This window comes from Macaca fascicularis, chromosome X (genome assembly GCF_037993035.2).
Source record: "Macaca fascicularis isolate 582-1 chromosome X, T2T-MFA8v1.1".
NCBI classification, from domain to species: domain Eukaryota; kingdom Metazoa; phylum Chordata; class Mammalia; order Primates; family Cercopithecidae; genus Macaca; species Macaca fascicularis.
In genome coordinates this window covers 76,901,667-76,924,484 of record NC_088395.1, presented here as the reverse complement: position 1 = coordinate 76,924,484, position 22,818 = coordinate 76,901,667, and the positions used below count along the sequence as shown (strand labels likewise).

The following is a 22,818-nucleotide window of genomic DNA, read 5'->3' as shown; positions in this document are numbered from 1 at the left end:
CAGCTACTTGTGAGGCTGAGGCAGGAGAATCGCTTGAACTAGGGAGGTGGAAGTTGTAGTAAACCGAGATCATGCCATTGCACTCCAGCCCTGGCAACAGAGACTCCTCTCCCAAAAAAAAAAAAAAAGGCTATGGCCTGAGGCTGCTCTTCACCCCAAGGGATATATGGTAAATGTCTGCATGAGAGTAAAGACCCTGGTCTCAGATATACACACAAGGATGACTCTTAAGAGTACCTCCTCTATCTCCCATTTCTTCTGGCCACGCTAGAACGAGGTAGATAGGACCGGGAAGTAGACTACCTCCCTCTGCGGTCCATTCACCTACAGCTGTAGTTTCTGAGAATAGTGCTGCGTGGCAGGGCGAGCTCTGGCTTTTATGATCTCCCCTTGTAGAGTGCTGGACTGCTTCATGGTGCAGGGTGTTATTATACGGCTTCGTATCATATGCCCAGTAGGAAGGAGAATGCCTGGGCAGATCTGATGCTGGACAAATTCACTGCCCACATCAAAGGGCATCTCCCCATAAGCCCAGAGACCCACAGCTAAATGTCCCCACTCCCCCGTCAAAAAAAGCAGCTGATAGCCATATTTCTGTACAGGCTCATGTAGTAGAGGGAGCTTTTATTGTTTTTTCAGAGAATTCGGATAGCCGTAGATTATACAGAGCCATTTCTCAGCACTCTTTTCTCTCCACTTAAGAAACTGGAATACAACGTGATGAAGATGATGCCAAAACAAGACTGCTGGCTCACATCATCTAGGGTACAAATACACACTTAATCACTTGACACTTTATTGAATGCAAAGCAAGATTTAGCATCTTTGCCTTCGTTGTACAGAGCTGAAGCGGGAGCCCAGGGACGGGAGGACTGCATGGTTTTTCTTGGCGGGGGAGCTGTGCACCCTGCAGTCCTGTCGTGTTGTGGGAAGATCAGCCCATGTTCTGTCGGTTGCCATAGCCTCTAGGATGGGTGTCCTTCCAGTCATCCCACTCCCGGGCTCTGTGGAGTGTTTGTTCATCATCCTCTTCCTCCTTTTCTTCTTGTTCTTCCTGTTGCTGAGCTGCTTTTCTGAATTCCTCTAAAGTGGAAAAATTAGAAAGGGAGGTGAGAAATTGAGGGAATGTTAATAAGTAACGTCAGGGGCCTCAGTTCCACTCTGAGCACAACCACATGCAATGAGAACAGGAATACAGCCAGCTGCCTACCCGGGGCCCGGCGGAAGCGGGGAGAGAACTTGCATTACCTAATATATCGCATGTTAAAAAATAGTACGAAAGGATGCTCTGAGCGGTTTCCACAAGAAGGCAAAAATCATAAAAGGTGCCCCTCAGAATGAATTCTATTTTGGAAGAGAATTCTTGCAAAAATGGCCAACACCCTCCTCCAGCCCCAAAACAAAAACATTACCACCACCACCAAACAACCCCTGCAATCCAAAAACATGAAAGAAAAAATATTTATGAATTTGTGATTTGTGAGTTGCCAGGGGGGTGGATTGCAGTTGACGTTTCCTCCTCCATCCACTTCCTTCACTACAGACATACAAGTTTTTGTGCATAAAATTGAAAATCACAGGGCAGTTGGACCTATAAGAAAAGCATGCCTACGTATTATTTTGCAGTACTTGAAATAGGCTGTGAGGTCCAAATGGCACTTATCATGCAGTGTACACCCAAAAGAAATTAAACCAACTGCCGCATCTCTTTTGCATTTTTTTTTCCTTTGTGAGGTAAAGTAGCATTTTCCCGGCTACTCTTGAGTTTGCTCATGAGAAATAGTCTCATTACTATGAATGAAATGTGTGGGGACCTCATCTAACAGCTCAGGAGTCTCGTATTTTTTCTTTTCTTTTTTCTGAGATAGGGTTTCTCTCTGTTGCCTAGGCTGGTGTGCAGTGGTGTGATGGCTCGCTGTAGCCTCAAACTCCTGGGCTCAAGTCATCCTCCTGCCTCAGCCTCCCGAGTAGCTGGAACCACAGGCATGAACCACCACGCTTGGCTAATTTTTACATTTTTTGTAGACACAAAGTCTTTCCCTATGTTGCCCAGGCTGGTCTTGGCCCTCCCAAAGTGCTGGGGTTACAGGTGTGGGCCACCTTGCCTGGTTCTTTTCTTTTAAATCCTTTACTATAAAATAAAGATGGTGGAAACCACACAAGTACATATAAAACAAATTTTTATAAGGAGGCCTTATAGCCTCCACTCAGGTCAAGAAACAGATCTCCTGTATCCATCCCAAAAGCCTCTCTGTGTACATTATACAAATCAACTCTCCTCCCCTGCAAAAGTAACCACTATACTGCTTTTTACAGTAATAACTTCCTAGAGTTCATTACAGCTTTATTACCCAAGTGTATATCACTAGACACTGTAATTGTCCATTTGTACATTTTTTTACTCAACGTATTTTTTAGTACAGAGTTGTACAACTACCACCACAATCCAATTTAAAAACTTCTATAACCCCAAAAGATCCCTTGTGCCCACTTACAGTTAATTCCCATTCCTTCCCTCCCTGCCCCCAGCTCCTAGAACCATGAATCAACTGTCTCCATAGATGTGCCTATTCTGGACATTTCATATACATGAAATCAAAATCATGTAATGTGTGATCTTTTGCAGCTGACTTCTTTCACTTAGCATCATCATCTTTTGTTGTTGTTGTTGAGACAGTCTTGCTCTGTCTCCCAGGCTGGAGTGCAGTGGTGTGATCTTGGCTCACTGCAACCTCCACCTTCTGGGTTCAAGTGATACTCCTGCCTCAGTCTCCTGAGTAGCTGGGGTTACAGGTGCCTGCCACCACACTTGGCTAATTTTTGTATTTTTAGTAGAGATGGGGTTTCACCATGTTGGCCACACTGGTCTCGAACTCCTGACCTCAAGTGATCTGCCTGCCTTGGCCTCCCAAAGTGCTGGGATTACAGGTGTGAGCCACTGCACCTGGCCTAGCATCGTATTTTTGAGGTTAGCCTTGCCTATTTAAAAATGTTTTGCTATCTTTTTAAATCTATAGGTTCCCCCTCCATCCCTTTCTTCCAAGTTATCTGTTGAAGAAGTTGGGGCATATGACCTGTAGAGTTTGTTTCCCAAAGACCGGATTTTGCTGATTACATACTCATGATGCAGTCTAACATGTCCTCCTGTGTTTTCTGCAGATTGGCAGCTGAATACAGGGGCTTGATCTGACTCAAGTTTGATCCCTTCAGCGTGAATAATTATAGGTGGTGCTGCATTCCTTCATCAGGAGGCAGGTAAATATCTCTGTCTCGTTGTAATGTTAGGAGCTGTTGATGCTCAATGCCCAGACCCATTCATTTCCTGGGGGGTTTCAAAAAGGTGATGCCCTTAATTTTAACTTTTGAAAATTAACTGGAATACTTTTACAAAGAGAGCCTTCCCCTCATCAACTACTATTCGGTTGCCTAGTAGAAAAGATAAAATACTTGACTTTTTCCCTTTATTTACCATTTCTCAAGATAATGTGTTCCCTTATTAGCCTCTGAGGTTGAATAATTTGGACTTGTTTTATAATATAATTATAGGCGGGGACAGTGGCTCACACCTGTAACTGCTGCACTTTGAGAGGCTGAGGTGGGAGGACTGCTTGAACCCAGGAGTTCGAGATCATCCTAGGCAAGATGGAGAGACCCTGTCTCTACAAAAAAAAATTTATGACACTTAAATTGGCTCACAAAATTATAAAAAAAGAAAAGAACGTTTAAAATCTGCCAGGCATGGTAGTGCACGGCTGTAGTCCTACCTACTGGGCAGGCTGAGGCAGGAGGATTGCTTGAGCCCGGCCTGGGCTCAGAGTGTGAGACCCACCTCTAAAAAAATAAAAAAATACATAATTATGAACTTATAGATTTAAACGTATCTTATGAGTTTCAACCAGTTTCAACTATTATTATTATTGAGACAAAGGAGTCTTGCTCTGTCACCCAGGCTAGAGTGCAGTGGTGTGATCTTGGCTCACAGCAACCTCTGCCTCCTGGGCTCAAGCGATTCTCCTGTCTCATCCTCCTGAGTAGCTGGGATTACAGGTGCCTGCCACCACACCCGGCTACTTTTTGCATTTTTAGTAGAGACGGGGTTTCACCATGTTGGCCAGGCTGGTCTTCTGACCTCAAGTGACCCACCCACCTCAGCCTCCCAAAGTGCTGGAATTACGGGCGTGAGCCACTGCGCCCGGCCCACAATTATTGTTTTAAAAAACTATTTAAATCAACTTCTTCATTTTAGAAGTTTTCGATTTACAGAAAAATTGAGAAAATAATACTGAGTTCCCACATAACCACACCCAGGTTCTTATTATTAACCTCTTACATTAATACAGTTTCTGTCATACAACTAATGAACCAATACTAATAAATTATTAACAACTAAAGTGCATACATTACTCAAATGTCCTTAGGTTTTACCTAATGTCCCTTTTCCGTTCCAGGATCCTATCCAGGACACCACAGTACATTTTGTTGTCTGTCTCTTTAGTCTCCTCTAGGCTGTAACTCTTTCTCAGACTTTCCTTCATTCTGATGACCTGGACGGTTTTGAAGAGTACTTGTCAGGTAATTTGTACAATGTCCCTCAGTTTGGGTTGCCTATTTTTTACAGAATTAGACTAAGGTTATTGGTTTTGGAGGACAATACTACATATGCTATCAACCTGACTTCACACTGATAATAACTTCGATCACCTGACCAAAGTGGTATTTGTACGTTTCCAACTAAAGTTACTTCTCCTCCCTCCTTCCACATTGCAGTCCCTGGAAGCAAGTCACTAAGCACAGCCCACACTTTTGGGGTACACAGTCATGCTACACACCTCCTTGAAGCAGGAGTATCTACATAAAATTATTTGAAATTTTTCTCTAGGGCAGATTTATCTCTTCTCCCTCATTTATTTACTTATTCAATCACTTATTTCTATCACAATGGACTCGTGTGTATTAATTTTATTCCTTGTGTGATAATCCAATACTGTTAAATTTACTTTCCTGCCCAAGTTCTCCCAGTTTTGGGCTGTGAGGGTTCAGCTGGCTCTTGTGTTCCTTTAACACCCCAACAGTTTTTTGAGCTCTTGTTTTCTAGTACAGAGAGCCCTGAGGTGATTTTTCAACTTTATGATGGTGTGAAAGTGATATGCTTACAGTAAAAGCCATACTTCATATTTTGAGATATTCAATATTGTAGTATAAAATAGGCTTTGTGTTAGATGATTTTGCCCAACGGTGGGCTAATGCAAGTGTTCTGAGCAGGTCGAAGGTAGGCTAGGCTAAGCTACGATGTTGGGTAGGTTAGGTGTAGCAAACGCATTATCAACTTAACCATATTTTCAACTTACAATGGCTTTACCAGGATATAACCCCATTATATGTTGACTATCATCTGACTACGAGATGCTCCAGGTTCATCTTGTATATTCTCTGCCTCAGCCCTAGAATCAGCTATTTCTCCAAGGAGCCCTGGTTCATTTATTAGAGGATGGTATTAGAAACCAAGATTTGGGTGTTGGATGGACTTGTTGCTACTGTCAATTATCCTCTGTGAAACCAAATTGGCCAGTGGAAACATCTTCAAATTGGCTTTTGATATGACCCCAGTAGCCTTTGAAAGCTCCTTCCCTATCTTTTATGACAAGATGTTCCAAGCTTATTTTATACATTTCCTGACCCAGAATTGTAGTCAGTTATTTCTCTAAGATATCCTGATTTCTTAAAAGAAAGAATATTGGGAAGAATATTTCTGTATCACAACTGGAGTTACTAGGTATCCTCATTGCTACTGGGCTGGTCCTTGTTTCTAAGCCTTTTCAGTGGATAGAGCAAAAGTAGGGGGTGTGTGTGTGTGTGTGTGTGTGTGTGTGTGTGTGTGTGTGTGTTTACTTTTAAATAAAATTTCTCATGCGTTCATATGGAGTACTACAGGGTTTAAAAAAAAATCTAAATTCTTTGGAATTACATCTGTATTCTTTCACATTAAAAGTCCTAGTTCTCAAAGATAGGACGACAGAATTAGAATATCTAATAATTGCTCATTTATATTATCTCACATTATACATAGTCTTGCAATAATAACACTAACTTTGACACCCCACCAATATAATTACTGAGAACTATTAAAATTTTGCATGATTTCCCCATTTCTCCATTTTTAAAAATAGTTATCTACATTATCTGGGCACACAGGCATTACATAATCCATCTCTCTTTTAATCCTCATTTCATCTTAATATTACAAGTAACTGTACATTTAACGCTCACTACCTGTCCTTATGTCAATGTTTCTCAACACTTTGGCTGTCTGAAGCTCATTCTCTAGCAAATTCATGGGATGGTGGAACAGTATTTCTTGAATTTCTGCATGTTGATAAATATCTGTACTCTATACTTGAAAGTCAGTTTTACCAGGTATAATGTTCCTTGGCTCACATTTTTTCCCTTTGAGTATCTTAAATATCTGTTATTCCATTTTCTTCTGGCGTAAAGTATAGATCTCAAAAAATCTGAGGGTAACCTAAGTTTCTTTCCTTTATAAATCACTTACTATTTTTACTGAGATGTCTGTGGCTTTTCTTTAAAATTCAGAAATTTTATTAGACTATGTCTTATTGGTCATTCTGGGTTATTTCTCAGGTACATGGTGTGATTTTTCTTATCAAGTGACCGTGGTGCTCGAGCCCTCCAGGACCAGGAGCTTAGGCCCCGCGGAGAAGCTGGGCCTGGTTTGGGGGAGCAGTTGTGCCTCTTTGGTGCCTGATCCAACTCAGTGCCTCAGCCCCAGGGAACTGGAGCTTTGGCCCAGGGGAGCAGCTGGGACCCTGGTGCTTTAGCCTGCATAGCACCGGGTCCCTGGACCCCCCAGGGAAACACAGCCTTGGCTAATCTGTATACAATGCTCTCTGGGCCAAACAGCCATAGCACCCCCACCTCCCTGGATCTGGACCAGCCCTCTGGGGTCTGAGTCACTGAGGTGTCCCACCTCCCTGGGGAGCAAAGCCAACACTGCACTGCATCCCACCCACTGGAGCCCAAGCCACAGCTATGCCCCACCATTCCTGGGGCTGTGTTGCCACTGCACCCGGCCTCATAGAACTTCCAGGGTCCAGAGTCACCACTACACAGTATCTTCTTTCCTGGTGCCTGAATTGCCACTGTGCCCTGCTCCCTGGGGTCTGAGTGTCTGGAACACCCCTCGCTCCCCAGAGCCATGCCAGTACTATGCCCCGACCCCCAGGATAGGAATCACAGCTACATCCCTGCCCCTGGGCCCAAGCTACTGGGAAGTGCCTCAGAGTCATAGTCCTCGGCTTGGTGGGAGAGCGGCATCCACCTGTGCCTGAGACTGAACATGCACCCATGTCATGGGTGCTGCAGCAGTTCAAGAAGATACTGGACCCAGGACCAAGTTCCACAGCCACCCTGAGCACCTGTGCCTTGGAATATAGCACTGCTGTGGCTGCCTGTGGGTTGCGCCACACCCACAGAGATCCCCCCACCTCAACTTTTTTAATCCCAAGAAACTTTCCTTAGTATTAACTTTTAGCATTTATTCTTTTTCCTCGCTTTGGCTTTCTTCTTCAGATAATCCTATTATCTATATGCCGGGTCTCCTTTACTATCTTTAGTATATGTCACTTTTCCTCAAACCCTGTTTATCTTTTTTCATTTTAAAATTTTCCTTCCTTTTACCATAGTAAGGCATTTTCTGTTGCATTCACTCATTCTTGTTTCCTTCTACTTTAGCCTATATTTCTGAAATGATTCATGTTCCCCAAGTTGTCATATTTCTGAGTTTTTCTAATCCTGCTTTATATTGTCCTTCCATGTCCTATGTTATTTTCCGAATATCTTCCAACTCTTTTTTGAATACCATGTTTCAGATTTGTTCTGTTTTTTTTTTTTTTTTTTGAGCATGTCTTTCTGTAGTGTTTTCAATTCTTTTCTAATTTTGTGTAGGGTTTGACTTTGATAATTTTGTTCCCTTTTTCTCAGCTTTGTGCTATATTTCAGAATCCATAAAATCTACCCACTTAAAAGTATACAGTTCAGTTGTTTTTTTTTTTGTTGTTGTTGTTGTTTTTCTTTGAGACAAAGTCTTGCTCTATTGCCAGGCTGGAGTGCAGTGGCGCAATCTCGACTCACGGCAACCTCCGCCTCCCGGGTTCAGGCCGATTCTCCTGCCTCAGCCTCCCGAGTAGCTGGGACTACAGGCACGCACCATCGTGACCGGCTAATTTTTTTTTTTCTTCTTTTTTTTTTTTTTGTATTTTTAGTAGAGACAGGGTTTCACTATCTTGGCCAGGCTGGTCTCAAACTCCTGACCTTGTGATCCGTCTCCCAAAATGCTGGGATTACAGGTATGAGCCAACCCACCCAGCCCAGTTCAGTGTTTTATATTTAGAGTTGTGCAACCATCACCACAGTCTGTTGTTCATTTTTACGTGAAATGTATTCCTAAACTTGCAGAAAGAAGCACGGTTCAGAGTAGCTTTTCTAACTTCATAGAGGCTCCCTTTCTGCTGTTTTTATGTGCATTAAAGAAATATGATTACTTGCTTGACTGGAGTTCCTGGTTCTGGTCCTCTCTTCTAATTTCATCTGGACCTTTTCTTTCTTTTTCTATTCCTGTCCTGCTTAATTTCAATTCTACTCTCAGCAATTTCTCCTCAGTGTGGAGTCCCTGTCCTGGAAGGGAGACCTGGTGGATCAACTTCAAGAGTTCATTAAGGACTAGACTACTCTATCCCTTTCAGACTTTCTGACTATTGGTCCCTCATACTCATCCCTCCCAGTTTCAACTGCAGTTCTTAAATGGGACTGCCATTCTTTCTAGGGAATATGCTGCTTTGGAATTCTGTTTGTCAAGTTTTTCAGATGGCCTGCCAACTCCGGTTTTCTCCTGCACAGATGCCAATAACTGCTGGATCTTGTGGCTACGGGTAATTTGCCCTTACCTGTTTTTATTGTGAGGTTCATGGGGATACACTGCCACCTATTTTCATTATAAATATTGTCCATGGGTATTTTTTCATATTCACTGAAGTATAACATACATGTAGAAAAGTATACTAATATTTGTATAGCTCAGTGAACTCTCACATATTGAACACATCCATGTAATCAGTACCCAGATCAAGATACAAAATATTTCTAACTCCTCAGAAGACCCTGTAGGTCCAGTTCCATTCATGATCCCCAACTAAGGGTGAACACTTACTAACTTTCAACCAGCACACACAAGTATTACCTGTTTGTTGAAGTTTGTATGAATGGAATCACACAGTATATACTCTTTTGCATCTGGCTTTTTTCACTCATAATTAGGTTTATAAGATTCAGCTATATTTGTCACAGCTAACAAACTATAGTTTAACCTTACTGCTACATAGTTTTCCGTTGTGTGAATATACCAAAATTTATTTCTTCATTCTATTATTTATGGGCATTTGAGTGGTGTATTCAGTGTGGACTATTACAAATAATGCTGCTATGTTCACTCTTGCACAGGTCTTTCGTGGACATATGGTCTCACTCCTCTTAGGTATATACTGAGGAGTGAGACTGCCAGGTCATGGGAGTATACACATGTCCAACTTTTGTGCATTACTACCATGACCATGACCACCCCTAGTTTCCCTGCCTTTATTTCCTTTCATCTATTTACTTTGGGCTTGCTTTGTTCCCTAGGCCCACCCCCCGCCCTTGTTAAGGTAAAACCTTAGGTAATTGATTTTATCTTCCTTTTTTCTAACAAGTGTTGAAAGTTACACATATTTCCATCTCAGCATTGCTCGAGTTGTATCCCATAAATTCTGATGCTGTACTTCCACTGTAATTCTGTTCAAAGTATTCTCTTTATTTTTAAATGGGCAAACAAAAATTTACGGTGTACAGCATGTTTTGAAGTATATATTATGGGATAGTTAAATCTAGCTAATTAAAAGATGCAGCATCTTACACATTGTTATTTTTGCAGTAAGAACATTTAACATCTACTCTGTATTTTATTTTTATTTTTTTTGAGATGGAGTTTTGCTCTGTTGCCCAGGCTGGAGTGCAATGGCGTGATCTTGACTCACTGCAACCTCTGCCTCCTAGACTCAACCCATTCTCCTGCCTCAGCCTCCCGAATAGCTGGGATTACAGCCGCCACCACGCTCGGCTAATTTTTGTATTTTTAGTACAGACAAGGTTTTACCATCTTGGCCAGGTTAGTCTTGAACTCCCAATCTCAGGTGATCCACCTGCCTCGGGCTCCCAAAGTGCTAGGATTACTGGCGTGAGCCACCACACCCAGCCATTAACGATAGTCACCATGCTGTATAACAGATCTCTTGAACTTATTCCCAGTTAGAAGTATTTTCTAATTTTCTTTCTAATTTCCTCTTGGACCTATACGTTATTTAGAAGTGTATTGTTTAATTTTCAAATATTTGAGAATTTTCTAGGTATGTTATTGATTTCTAATTTAATTCCATTGTGGTCTGAGGATATATTCAGTGTGATTTCAATTTTTAAAAATTTATTGAGACTTATTTCATAGACCGGTATATGATCCACCTTGGTGAATGTTCCATGGGTATCTGAAAAGAAGGTGAAGGCATACCTTGTTTTATTGTGCCTCACTCTACTGTGCTTTGCAGAGACTTTTTTTTTTTTTTTTTTTTACAAATTGAAGGTTTGTGGCAACCCTGCAGTGAGCAAGTCTATTGGTGCCCTTTTGCTAAGAGCATTTGCTCACTTCGTGTCACTGTGTCACATTTTGGTAATTCTCAGTTTCTCAAACTTTTTCTTTATTTGTTATGGTGATCTGTGGTCTTTGGCATTACCAGTGTAATTGTTTTGGGGCACCACAAACCATGCCCACAGAAGATGGAGAACTTAATGGGTAAATGTGTATGTACTGACTGCTCCACTGACTGGCTGTCCCAACCCTGCCCCAGGCCTTTCTGTTCCTGGAGACGCAATATTGAAATTGGGCCAATGAATAACCCTACCGTGGCCTATAAGTATTCAAGTAAATAATTTGAAAATTATTAGGCACAAACGCATTTATGACTGCTGTGTCTCCCTGATAAATTGCCACTTTATCAGTAGGAAATGCCCTTTCAAAATATCTGATAATACATTTTCGTCTTGAAATCTACTTTATCTGATATTACTATAGCTACTGCAGCTTTCTTATGCTTACTGTTAGCATGGTATAGGTTGAGTATCCCTTATCTGAAATGCATGGGACCAGAAGTATTTCAGATTTGTTTTTTATTTTAGAATATCTGCATCATATACTTACTGGTTGAGCATCCCAAATCTGAAAATCTAAAATGCTCCAGCGAGCATTTCCTTTAAGCATCATTAGCTTTAAGAACTTTCGGATTTTGGAGCATTTCAGGTTTTTCATTTTCAGATTTAGGATGCTCAACCTATATATCTTTTTTTTTTTTGAGATAGAGTCTCACTCTGTCACCCAAGCTGGAGTGCAGTGGTGTGATCTCGGCTCACTGCAATCTCAGCCTCCCGGGTTCAAGTGATTCTCCTGCCTCAGCCTCCTGAGTAGCTGGGATTATAGGCGCGCACCACCACACCTGGCTAACTTTTGTATTTTTAGTAGAGACGGAGTTTCACCATGTTGGTCAGGCTGGTCTTGAACTTCTGACCTCGTGATCCAAATGCCTTGGCCTCCCAAAGTGCTGGGATTACAGGCGTGAGCCACCTATATAACTTTTTTGTTCTTTTTATTTGTAACCAATCTGTGTCTTCATATTTAAAATGTATCTCTTATAGACAGCATGTAGCTAAACCTGATAATCGATCCCTGACTTCTAATTTGAAGGTTTATTCCATTTACATTTGAGGTGCTCTGCATTTGGCCATTCTATCAGGTGTATAGTGGTATCTCAGTGTGGTTTAATTTTCATTGCCCTAATGCCATGATGTAGAGCATCTTCTCACATGCTTATCTGTGATCTGTGTACTTTCTTTGGTGAGGTATTGGTTAAGGTTTTTGGCCCACTTCTTAATCAGGCTGCTCCCTTTTTTTTGAGACAGGGTCTTGCTCTGTCACCCAGGCTGGAGTGCAGTGGTGCGATGATAGCTCACTGCAGCCTCGACCTCATAGGCTCAAGTAATCCTCCCACCTCAGCCTCCTAAGTGTCTGGGACTACAGGCACAAACCATCATGCTTGGCTAGTTTTTTAAAACTTTTTTTTTTTTTGTGGAGAGGGGGTCTTACCATGTTGCTTAAGCTGATCTTGAACTCCTGGGCTCAAGGGATCCTCCCACTTTGGCCACCTAAAGTATTGGGATTACAGGTGTGAGCCACTACACCTGGCCTAAAACTGCTCCTTTTCTTATTGTTGGGTTTTAAGAGTTCTTTGTATATTTTGGGTAAAATATACAAAGTCCTTCATCAGATATGTCTTTTGCAAGTATCTTCTCCCAGGTTGTGGCTTGTTTTCTCATTCTCTTGATAAATTATTTTTTAAGTAGTTGCTCTAGGAAATACAATGTTCATCTTTAACTTTCCAGCCTACTTAGAGTTAAAATTATGTGATGGGGGGCCTCAAGGATGGTGCACAACAATCCCAGCCTCTTGGTATTCATGCTCTTATGGAGTCCCCTCTCATACTGTTTGTCAGGGTTGGCCTATATGACCAATAGAATAGGGCAGAAGTCATATTCCAACATTAGATTACAAAAGATGTTGAGCCTTTTGATTTGGGTCATTCTCAGATCATTCACTTTGGGGAATGAAAGCTGTTATGTTGTGAGCAATGCTATGTGAGCCTCCTGTCCTCAGCTACATTGATGAGCTTGGCAGCAAATTCTCTAGTCCCATCCAAGCTTCCAGAAGACTGCAGCCCCAGCTGACAGCTTGACTGCAACCTCATGAATGTTTCTGAGCTAGGACCACCCAGTTGCTTCTGAATTCCTCACCCTCAGAAACTATGTGATACAATGAATGCTGATTATTTTAAGCTGCTAAGTTTTAGAGTAATTTGTGTACATGTATCAGTTCACATAAAACAGAAGAATCTCACAAACAAAACAGTTCCATTTACCCTGTCCTTTTTGCAATGGCTGTCATATATACTACACCTCATATATTATAAACCTCACAAGACAGTACTGTAATTTTTGCTTTGAGAAGTCACGTATAGTTTTTTAAAACTGGGTTGAGGGAGATAGTCCTTTGTATTTACCCACATATTTACCATTTCTGATGCTCTTCACTACTTGAATATTTACATTTCTATCTGAATAGATACCATTCCCCTCAGCCTGAGGAATTTTCTTCAGCATTTCTCTAATGTCAATTTTCTGGTGAAGAATTCTTGTAGCTCTCATTTATCTGAAAATGTCTTAATTTCATCTTCATTTTATGGATATTTTTCACTGGGTATAAAATTATACATTGACAAGTTCCTCCCCCCACCACTTTGAAGATGTTCCACCATCTCCGGCTCCCACAGTTTTTAATGGAAATTCAGCAATAATTTATATCCTTGTTCTCCTATTTGTAATGTGTACTTTATCTTTGGATGATTTCAAAATTTCCTCTTTCTCTCTGGTGTTCTGCAGTTTGACTATAATGTGCCTATGTGTGATTTTCTTTGTATTTAAACTGCTTGGGGTTTGCTGACATTTCTGAATCTTGGGAAATCTTTAGCCATCATTTCTTCAAGTTTTTCTGTTCCCTTCTTTCTCCTCAAGTACTGGCATTCCAATTGCACATACATGAGACCTTTGTACATAATTCCGCAGGCTACTGAGATACTGCTTACTTTTACCCATTCTTTTTTTTCAGATTGGATAATTTCTATTGATCTTCAAGTTAACTGACATGCTCTTCTGTCAGCAACAATCTGGTATTAAGCTCATCCAGTGACTTTACATTTTCAGATATTGTATTTTTCCATTCCAGAATTATGTGTATAGTTTCTATTTCTCTGCTGAGATTTCTTATCTCTTCATTAATTACAAACATCTTTTGCTCTCTGCCCTTGAGGATAAAAATAATAGCTGTTTTAAAGTCCCTGTCCGCTAATTCCAACATCTGAGTTATCTTGGGGTTGGTATCCATTGACTGCCTTTCGAGTTATGAGTCACATTTTCCTGTTTGTTTTTTTCATGTCTAATAGCTTAGAATTGAATTCTGGACGTGATAAATGATATACTGTAGAGATTTTGAATTATGTTTCATTCCTCTAAAGAGTACTGATTTTTCATTTTAGCAGGCAATTAACTTGTCTAAAACCAAAATGCCAAATTCTACCTCCCTTGCATTGGGCAACAGCTGAATTCTCCATTCAGTTATTTTAGCCTTAGCTGAGGTGCTTAGAGTCCATTCTGTGCATGCATAGTCAGCCAGAGATTTCAGTAGGGTCTGTACACAGAAAAAGGGCATCTTCTCTGTGGTTCTCTCTTTTCTGGGATATCTTCCTTCATTTTTCAGTTGCTAGTCACTGTGACCTCAGTTCTCTCATTCCTCAAACAGTACTACTGCAAGTTCCTAACTAAGTTTGAGTTACCCCACATCATAGTAACTGCAGTTTGCCCACAGGTGAAAAGCTAATCCTTTCAAATTACCACTCTTCTCTTTTTGGTGCTATAGCAGAAACAGAACTGAATCTAGGAATTTGAAGGTCTGATTTTAAATCCTAGTCAGGCCACTTTAAGTCAGTTCTCAGTGACTACTTCCTCATTTTATTTATTTGAGACAGGGTCTCACTCTGTCACCCAGGCTGGAGTGCAGTGGCATGATCTTGGCTCACTACAACCTCTGCCTCCTGGGCTCATGTGATCCTCCCACCTCAGCCACCCGAGTAGATGGGACTACAGATACATGCCACTACGCTTGGTTGGTTTTTGTATTTTTGGTAGAGATGGGGTTTCGCCATATTGCTCAGGCTGGTCTTGAACTCCTGAGCTCAAGCAATCCGCCTGCCTCAGCCTCCCAAAGTGTTGGGACTAAAGGTGTGAGCCACTGTGCCCAGCGCATCTTATTTATTTTTATTTTTTTTCTTTTTGTTTTCACCTATTTGTCCCAGAGCACTTTCTCATCTTAAAATGAGAAGAAGAATGTTTGCTTCATGAAGTTTTAAGAGGATCAAATGAAGCTGAGCGTGGTGACTGATGCCTATAATCCCAGTGCTTTGGGAGGCTGAGGCAGGAGGATTGCCTGAGCCCAGGAGTTTGAGACTAGCCTGGAAAACACAATGAGACCCTGTCTCTATTTTTCCTTTTTAAAAAAGGATCAAATGGGTTAATATATGAGATAAGAAAACTGAAGCTCAGAGGGACTAGGATATTCCATCTATTAAGTGACAGGAGGGTCAGACACAGTGGCTCATGCCTGTAATCCCAGCACTTTGGGAGGCCGAGGCGGGTAGATCACCTGAGGTTAGGAGATCAAGACCAGCCTGACAACATGGTGAAACCCCATCTCTACTAAAAATACAAAAAGTAGCCAGGCATGGTGGCAGGTGCCTGTAATCCCAGCTACTCGGGAGGCTGAGGCAGGAGAACTGCTTGAACCCAGGAGGCGGAGGTTGCAGTGAGCCAACATCACGCCATTGCAGTCCAGCCTGGGGGACAAGAGTGAGACTTCGTCTCAAAGAAATGTGACAGGAGTCAGACTGTTCATCCCAGGTCTGTCCATACTTTTTCTGTTATACCCTATTGCTTCCACCTTTTTGATGGCCACCCTCTCCATCTTGCCCTTCCAAAGACAATTCCAAGTACCCACTATGACCCAATTACTAAGTTGGGCATTAAAGGTACAGTAAGCCAAAGTCCCTGCCCTCAAGGAGTTCCAAGTATCATTTCCTCCTTGTAAGTGCTGACTCTCCTTCAGCTTACACCTGTTTTGGTGACCTTCCAGTACCTTCAGGTAGTTGTTTTTAAAAATATTTTGTTCAGTTTGTAATTGTTATCCTGTATGAAGGGCTGGCCTGATACAACCTACTCTGCCATTACCAGATGTGGAACTGCTATCCATAGACTGAGTTTTCTACACAGCTTGCTCTGTTTTTATGTCATGACATTTGGAGAGATTTACAAACTATGCTACCACTGTCCCCATCCTCCCATAATCATCTGCTATCTAATAATAAACATAATACTGCCTAGAATCTTTCTATTACTCAGAATCTTTGTCCCCACTATTTCTGCTCCTAAAGGGCAACTATACTTGGTGAGAACTTAATTGCCAGGGAGTAAAAGACCAGTGGTACAACTATTTCCCTCCTACCCCGTCATACCTGGTGTTGCCTTGGCTATTCCCTGATCCGGTAATGCTCCATATTTCCGATGTTGCTCATACCAGTCACTCACCGTCATAGTTGCCAGACTTGGATAACCAGCTCCAAATACTCTGCAAAAATTACACTGCATTTAGAAAACGAAAAAAAAAACTACTACTAAAAAGTCTCTTTAACAACAAAGTCTGTGTCCATTTCAGCCTTGTTCCCTACCCAGTCAACTTCTGAGGAGTTGTGCAAACTCACGGGAGGATATGTAAAAAGAGGCATCCAGAAAGGGGCATTAAAGTCCAGAGCTTTCATGAGAAGATAAATAGCCCAGGATCATCTCCCATTAAGCAATCCCAGAGGCCAATACTCCACAAAGCAGTGAAGACACCGTGGAATGGGTATTCACAGTTGGTGACTCTGAAAGGTACAGAAAACAAGGAGACTCTCATGCCACCCTAGGGAAAAGTATCTCAAGAACTCAGAATTAAATCACAGGGAGGCAAATATGTCCTTTTGAGAATTGTAGCTGAAGGCAGGAAGAGTGCGAATAATGTTTAAAAGACAAAACAAAACAAAACAAAAAAAACCCTTTAAAGTATACAATTCCCCGTTCAATTATTTTCCTTTTTTCTGTTTTATTTGTTTGTTTACAGGTCCGCCTTTTTTTTTTTTTTTTTTTAGATGGAGTCTCACTCTGTCGACCAGGCTGGAGTGTAGTGGGGTGATCTCAGCTCATTGCAGCCTCTACCTCCTGGGTTCATGCGATTCTCCTGCCTCAGCCTCCTGAGTAGCTGGGATTACAGGTGCCCACCAACATGCCTGGCTCATTTTTCTATTTTTAGTAGAGATAGGGCTTTGCCATGTTGGCCAGGCTGGTCTTGAACTCCTGACCTCAGGTGACCCGCCTGCCTCGGCCTCCCAAAGGGCTGGGATTACAGGCGTGAGCCACCATGCCTGGCCCATGTGTGCCTATTTTTAAGCTTGAGTTTGCGAAGGAAGTGTCTGAGGAAGACAGACATGGTGAAAGTTTCGGGAGAGATAATATCCCTTTGATAAAAGAACAACTTCCGTAGGTGAGATCATGACTTTTCTTTTCTTTTTTTTTTTTTTTTTTGAGACGGAGTTTCACTCTTGTTGCCTAGGCTGGAGGGCAGTGGCGTGATCTCAGCTCACTGCAACCTCTGCCTCCCAGGTTCAATCGACTCTCCTGCCTCGGCCTCCCTAGTAGCTGGGATTACAGGCATGTGCCACCACGCCCAGCTAATTTTGTATTTTTAGTAGAGACGGGGTTTCTCCATGTTGGTCAGGCTAGTTTCGAACTCCCGACCTCAGGTGATCCACCCATCTCGGCCTCCCAAAGTGCTAGGATTACAGGTGTGAGACACTGTGCCCGGCCGAGTTCATGACTTTTCTTTTTTTTTTTTTTTTTTGAGACGGAGTCTCACTGTGTCTCCCAGGCTGGAGGGCAGTGGCGTGATCTCGGCTCACTGCAAGCTCCACCTCCCGGGTTCACGCCATTCTCCCGCCTCAGCCTCCCAAGTAGCTGAGACTACAGGCGCCCGCCACCACGCCCGGCTAGTTTTTTGTATTTTTAGTAGAGACGGGGTTTCACCATGTTAGCCAGGATAGTCTCGATCTCCTGACCTCGTGATCCACCCGCCTCGGCCTCCCAAAGTGCTGGGATTACAGGCTTGAGCCACCGCGCCCGGCCCGAGTTCATGACTTTTCAACATCACTCAGTCTGTGGGTCACTCATGAATTGCCACATTGAACCATAAAAGCAGAGGGCTGCAAAGCAAACCCCTTTCTAGTACTACCTACTTGGCTTGGGCCGTGTTCCGAGTGAGAATGAAGGGTTTCACTGGAGGCCTCTCTTGGCGAGATGAGTTAGAAGTTGATGCCTAAAAAGGAAATTAATTATGAGAGGTGAATTTGCCATTTTACTCAACCTACCATATGGGCTCTCAAGTCTTCGGGTGCTTGAAAAGCTCTGGATTCAAAATTCACTTTCTATTTATCAGTCTCTAAGATATAGCAGCAGAACACTAATGGTGGAGGTTCCTTAGCTCTCCTGAGGGGGCCTGAGTACCTTACAAAAAAGACAGAAAGTTCTCCCAGGAATCATATCACTAGAAGTAAACAAAATTACTTGGCTTTAAAATACCCTGTCCAAAGAAGAAGATTCCAAAGTCCTCTTCCATGTTCCATCTAAATCCCTTGAGGTGAACTTGAAGCCCCTTTCCTCAGCCTGGCCTTCAGTTAAAAAGTTGAATCACTACAACCTTTCTTCTAAAACCTCTTCCAATGTAATTATGCACTTAACTGTCAAGAACTTCTACGGCGCTTTAGAAGTCAATGTTCCTAAATGAAAGGGACAAGGAATAGTTGGTAGTTTCCATATACAGGTATATAGAAAAGTTTCAAGGAACCTTGGCTTTCTAGGGGCATGCTGAAACAAAGGATGGTTAAAGAAAAGGTGCTCACTTAGTTCTAGCTCGATCACTTTCAGAACCAATTCCAATACCACATGAGAGGACATGAAAACAACACGACAATTACAACAAACAAACAAATGAACAAGAAAAAACAAAAAACCCACACACAAAGAAAGGGACAGGGCAGGACCCAGAAAAGTCCAGCCTTAAAATGCTTGTAAAGCACTCATCTAGACATGCTCAAGGGGCCTTATGACCTTAGAATACTAATTGTTCATTCTTTGATCTCTTAACATGAAGAACTAGGTTGATGTTATCCTGAGGCAAGAGCTCCTGGGCTAATTAGTACAAATCAAATTAGGAAGAGGTTTCTCTGAGGACTTAAATAAATGCCTGTGACTTGCTGATAAATTCAACCCAATTCATGTTGTGTCCTGAACCAAAGAACAAGTGGCAGCAGAGCCTATTCTTCTGAAGTGGCAGCTCCAAAACAGGGTTATGATGTTCAAAGACAGCCAAAGCTGTTACGCCAGGTTTCTTTACCAGTTTACTGGACACTCTGTGCATGGAAATGTCCTTGCTGTGCCTCCTACGTGGGTTATCTAAAGGTGTGAGAGTGCATCATTGTGGCAAGGTTAAATTCTAATTCCTCCTCCACCCTAAGCATATCCCCCTGGTCTTTTGTTTCAGATTCTTCCTATTCTTTTCTCCCTCTCCTCCAGTTCTACCTTTCTTCTCCATTCCTATCCTCTTTCTCTCTTCCCCTTTATTATAGTCAGCACAATTTTTTTTTTTTTTTTTTTTTTTTTTTTTGAGATGGAGTCTCATTCTGTCACCCAGGCTGGAGTGCAGTGGCATGATCTCAGCTCACTGCAACCTCTGCCTCCCAGGTTCAAGCAATTCTCCTGCCTCAGCCTCCTGAGTAGCTGGAATCACAGACACGCACCACCATACCCGGCTAATTTTTGTATTTTTACTAGAGAGGGGGTTTTGCCATATTGGCCAGGCTGGTCTCAAACTCCAGGCCTCAAGTGATCTGCCTGCCTTGGCATTCCAAAGTGCTGGGATTACAGGCATGAGCCACCATAGTGGCCAGTTAGCACAGATTTCAAAAGGTTTAACTCCCTATGCCTTCCTTCAGCAGCCACAGCTTTCCACAACCAAAACCAATTTTTATTTCAGAGACTTTTCTGTCCCCCATGGTATACCACAACATTACAAATGACTACAAGTGTGTTACAGATTAAAAAGCACTGGGGAGCACATTAAATTAAAGAGAAAGTTACTCTAGTGACCCTTTGGCCTTTCTATACTCATCTTGATAAAAACAGTGATTTTATGGAGACTTAACAGGATCTTAATTTGATCTCCTGTAGAATACTCAACTCTCTGGCAGTAGCTTTCTTTGGCCAGGCTTACCTCTCTTGAAGAGTCTCTTTCTCTCAGGATCTTTATTTCCTGGTCAATGCTCTCAATCTCTTCTAAGCTGATATCAATCCACCTCTGAAGGTGAAGATGATAATATTCACGAACACGCTCATCATCTGCTTGACCACTTTCCACAGCAGATTTCATTGCAGACAACCTATGCTCCAACTCCTTCTTCTGCTTGTATCTGTTCCACAGAAAAGCATTACCCATGAACTTACAAATAAAGAGGTATTCCTTCAAAAGAAGGCCTCAATAAGATTTCATCTTTGCAAATGACCGGGTAGTAAGCATGCCAATTTCCACTTTGGCAGGAATATAGATTCTATACCCCCGAGTTTGCCACCAGGCAGTTCCCTCAGATGACAAGGACCCAGCAGGGGCTGAGGAGTACATTCTGAAGCCAGAAAAATACAGAAGTAACCGGATCTCAGCAACTCTTTTAGGGACGATGAGTACCTTAGTCATTTGATTATACTGACCTTTACTAGGGTGGGTGCTTAGAATCGCAACATAGTGCTTCCTATGATGCTTCCATTTTGAGAATTACACCTTCAAAGAATCGTAGAATCTTAGAGGTCATTTACCTGCCACTGATGCAGGAATGCCTTGTGAAACAGCCTAAAAAATGGTCAACTCTTTTTTTCTTCTGGGCAAAATGTTCCCAGCTCTTCTGGCTTATCTTTATATCATCTGAAGACTCGTAACCACCCTGGCTACCTTTCTTTTTCAGGATGCATTCTAGTATGTCATCCGACAAATATCTACTGAGTACCTATTGCGTGACAGGCACCATTCTCAGTGCTGGAGACACAGCAGTGTGTAAAAGAAAAGTCCTTGGTCTCATGAAGCATTCATTCTAGTGGAGTAGACAAAAAGAAATAGATGAGTTAGGTTGTGATAAGTGCTATGAAAGAGCAAAAAGTAAGGTCAAGTGCATACGGTGATGGTGGAAAAGTAGTGGTGCTATTAGATACAAGGTAGTCAGAAGAGACCTCTCTGAAAAGGTGACAGTGAACAAAGACTTCAGGAAAGTAACTATGCCAATATCTGGAAGACTGCTAAGGAAGACGAGCAAATACAAGGGCCACGAGGTGGGAAGTGTGCCTGGCCTGACACGGCTGAGAAATATCAAGGTGGCCAGTGTGGCTGAGGTCAAGAGGAGTGATAGAAAATGAAGTGAGACATAGCCAGGGCCATAATGTGTAGAACCTGGTAGGTCGCAATAACCAAAATATCAAATATCATGATATTTTGAAGGGGAAAGCCACTGGAGGCTTTTGAATACATGACATGAATAGAGTGACATTAAAAGACTTTTTAAAATACGGGCCACTCTGGCTGTTGTGTGGAGTATAGGCTGTGGGAGCTATGAGGCAAGGATATAAGCAGGGAAAGCAATTGAGAGGATACTGCCACAATCCAAGTGAGAGATGGTGACCTGAAACAGGAAGGTAGTGATGGAGATAGTGGGATGCGGGTATATTTAAAATATAAAATAGATAGGATATGTTGATTTATTGGATGTAAGAGCCTGAAGGAAAGAGAGAAGTCAAGGAAAAACATCAAGATTTCCAAGAGACGTATCTTGAAATATCTCTGCTTGAAATCCCACTTCAGACTCTCCAGACTCAGATGTTCCTCTGTAGGTCTTCACCCAAATCAGGGTGTCTTAAGCTGAAGTCCACAGAGAGTTCAGTGTGGTGGGGGTGGTCCTTGAACTCCCTCAAATTTTATACAGCACTCTACCGATATGCTTTCTCTTTCTTTGGCTGAGAAATCTGTATAGATTTTATCAAATTATCAAAGGGGCAAGGGGTCCATGACCCATGAAAAGTCAAGAACCGGCCGGGCGCAGTGGCTCGGCCCTGTAATCCCAGGACTCTGGGAGGCTGAGGGGGGTGCATCATGAGGTCAGGAGATCGAGGCCACCCTGGCCAACATGGTGAAACCCCATCTCTACTAAAAACACAAAAATTAGCTGGGCGTGATGGCGTGCGCCTGTAATTCCAGCTACTTGGGAGGCTGAGGCAGGAAAACCGCTTGAGCCAGGGAGTGAGAGGTTGCAGTGAGCCGAGATCGTGTCACTGCACTCCAGCCTGACGCCAGAGTGAGACTTCATCTCAAAAAAAAAAAAAAGAAAAAAAAAAAAGTCAAGAACCACTGTTCTGAAAAGGCTATTTAAAAAAATTTTAGGCTCTTCTGTTCCTTTTACTTAACAATTGGACATTTACTATAATGTTACAAATAACTGACACATCATCATCCTAGGAAGCTTTTTGAGTAAAACACTACAAGGAAATACAATTTCTAGTTCATGAATGCTATCAGAGATACCGCTTGAGAATGTTTAACTCCAGTCTCACTCCTATCCCCAACCCTCTTTCCTGGATGTACCTAAGTCACAGGAAAAAAATAACATATGAAGACCTTAGGATGATACAATTCAGGGTAAATTCGGGGTTAGTCTAGTAGTCCTCTGAATAAGGTTCTTTTGTTTCTTTTCCCATTCTCTGCATGCTTAAGGCCTAACTACTGTACTCTGCTGCTCCTTCCTTTTCTTCTATTTCCTAGCTTCTATGACTTTGCTCATCACCTCTTTTTTTTTTTTTTTGAGACAGAGTCTTGCTCTGTCACCCAGGCTGGAGTGCAGCGGCGCAATTTTGGCTCACTGCAATCTCCACCTCCCGGGTTCA

The 22,818-nt window shown here is 42.2% G+C and overlaps 1 protein-coding gene across 2 annotated transcripts in view; it reads right to left on the bottom strand.

Annotated features, from left to right (window-relative positions):
* Positions 1-591: 591 nt before the first annotated feature.
* IGBP1 (immunoglobulin binding protein 1) overlaps positions 592-22,818 on the bottom strand; it is a 32,242-nt gene continuing 10,015 nt past the window's right edge. For both annotated transcript variants that reach the window (XM_005593846.4, XM_045384484.2), the window contains 4 exons: positions 20,114-20,309; positions 18,081-18,160; positions 16,269-16,381; positions 592-1,083 (listed from right to left, as the gene is read on the bottom strand). In XM_005593846.4, coding sequence (XP_005593903.1) covers positions 935-1,083; positions 16,269-16,381; positions 18,081-18,160; positions 20,114-20,309 — 538 coding nt within the window. In that variant the 3' untranslated portion in view covers positions 592-934. The remainder of the gene's footprint in view (positions 1,084-16,268; positions 16,382-18,080; positions 18,161-20,113; positions 20,310-22,818) is intronic.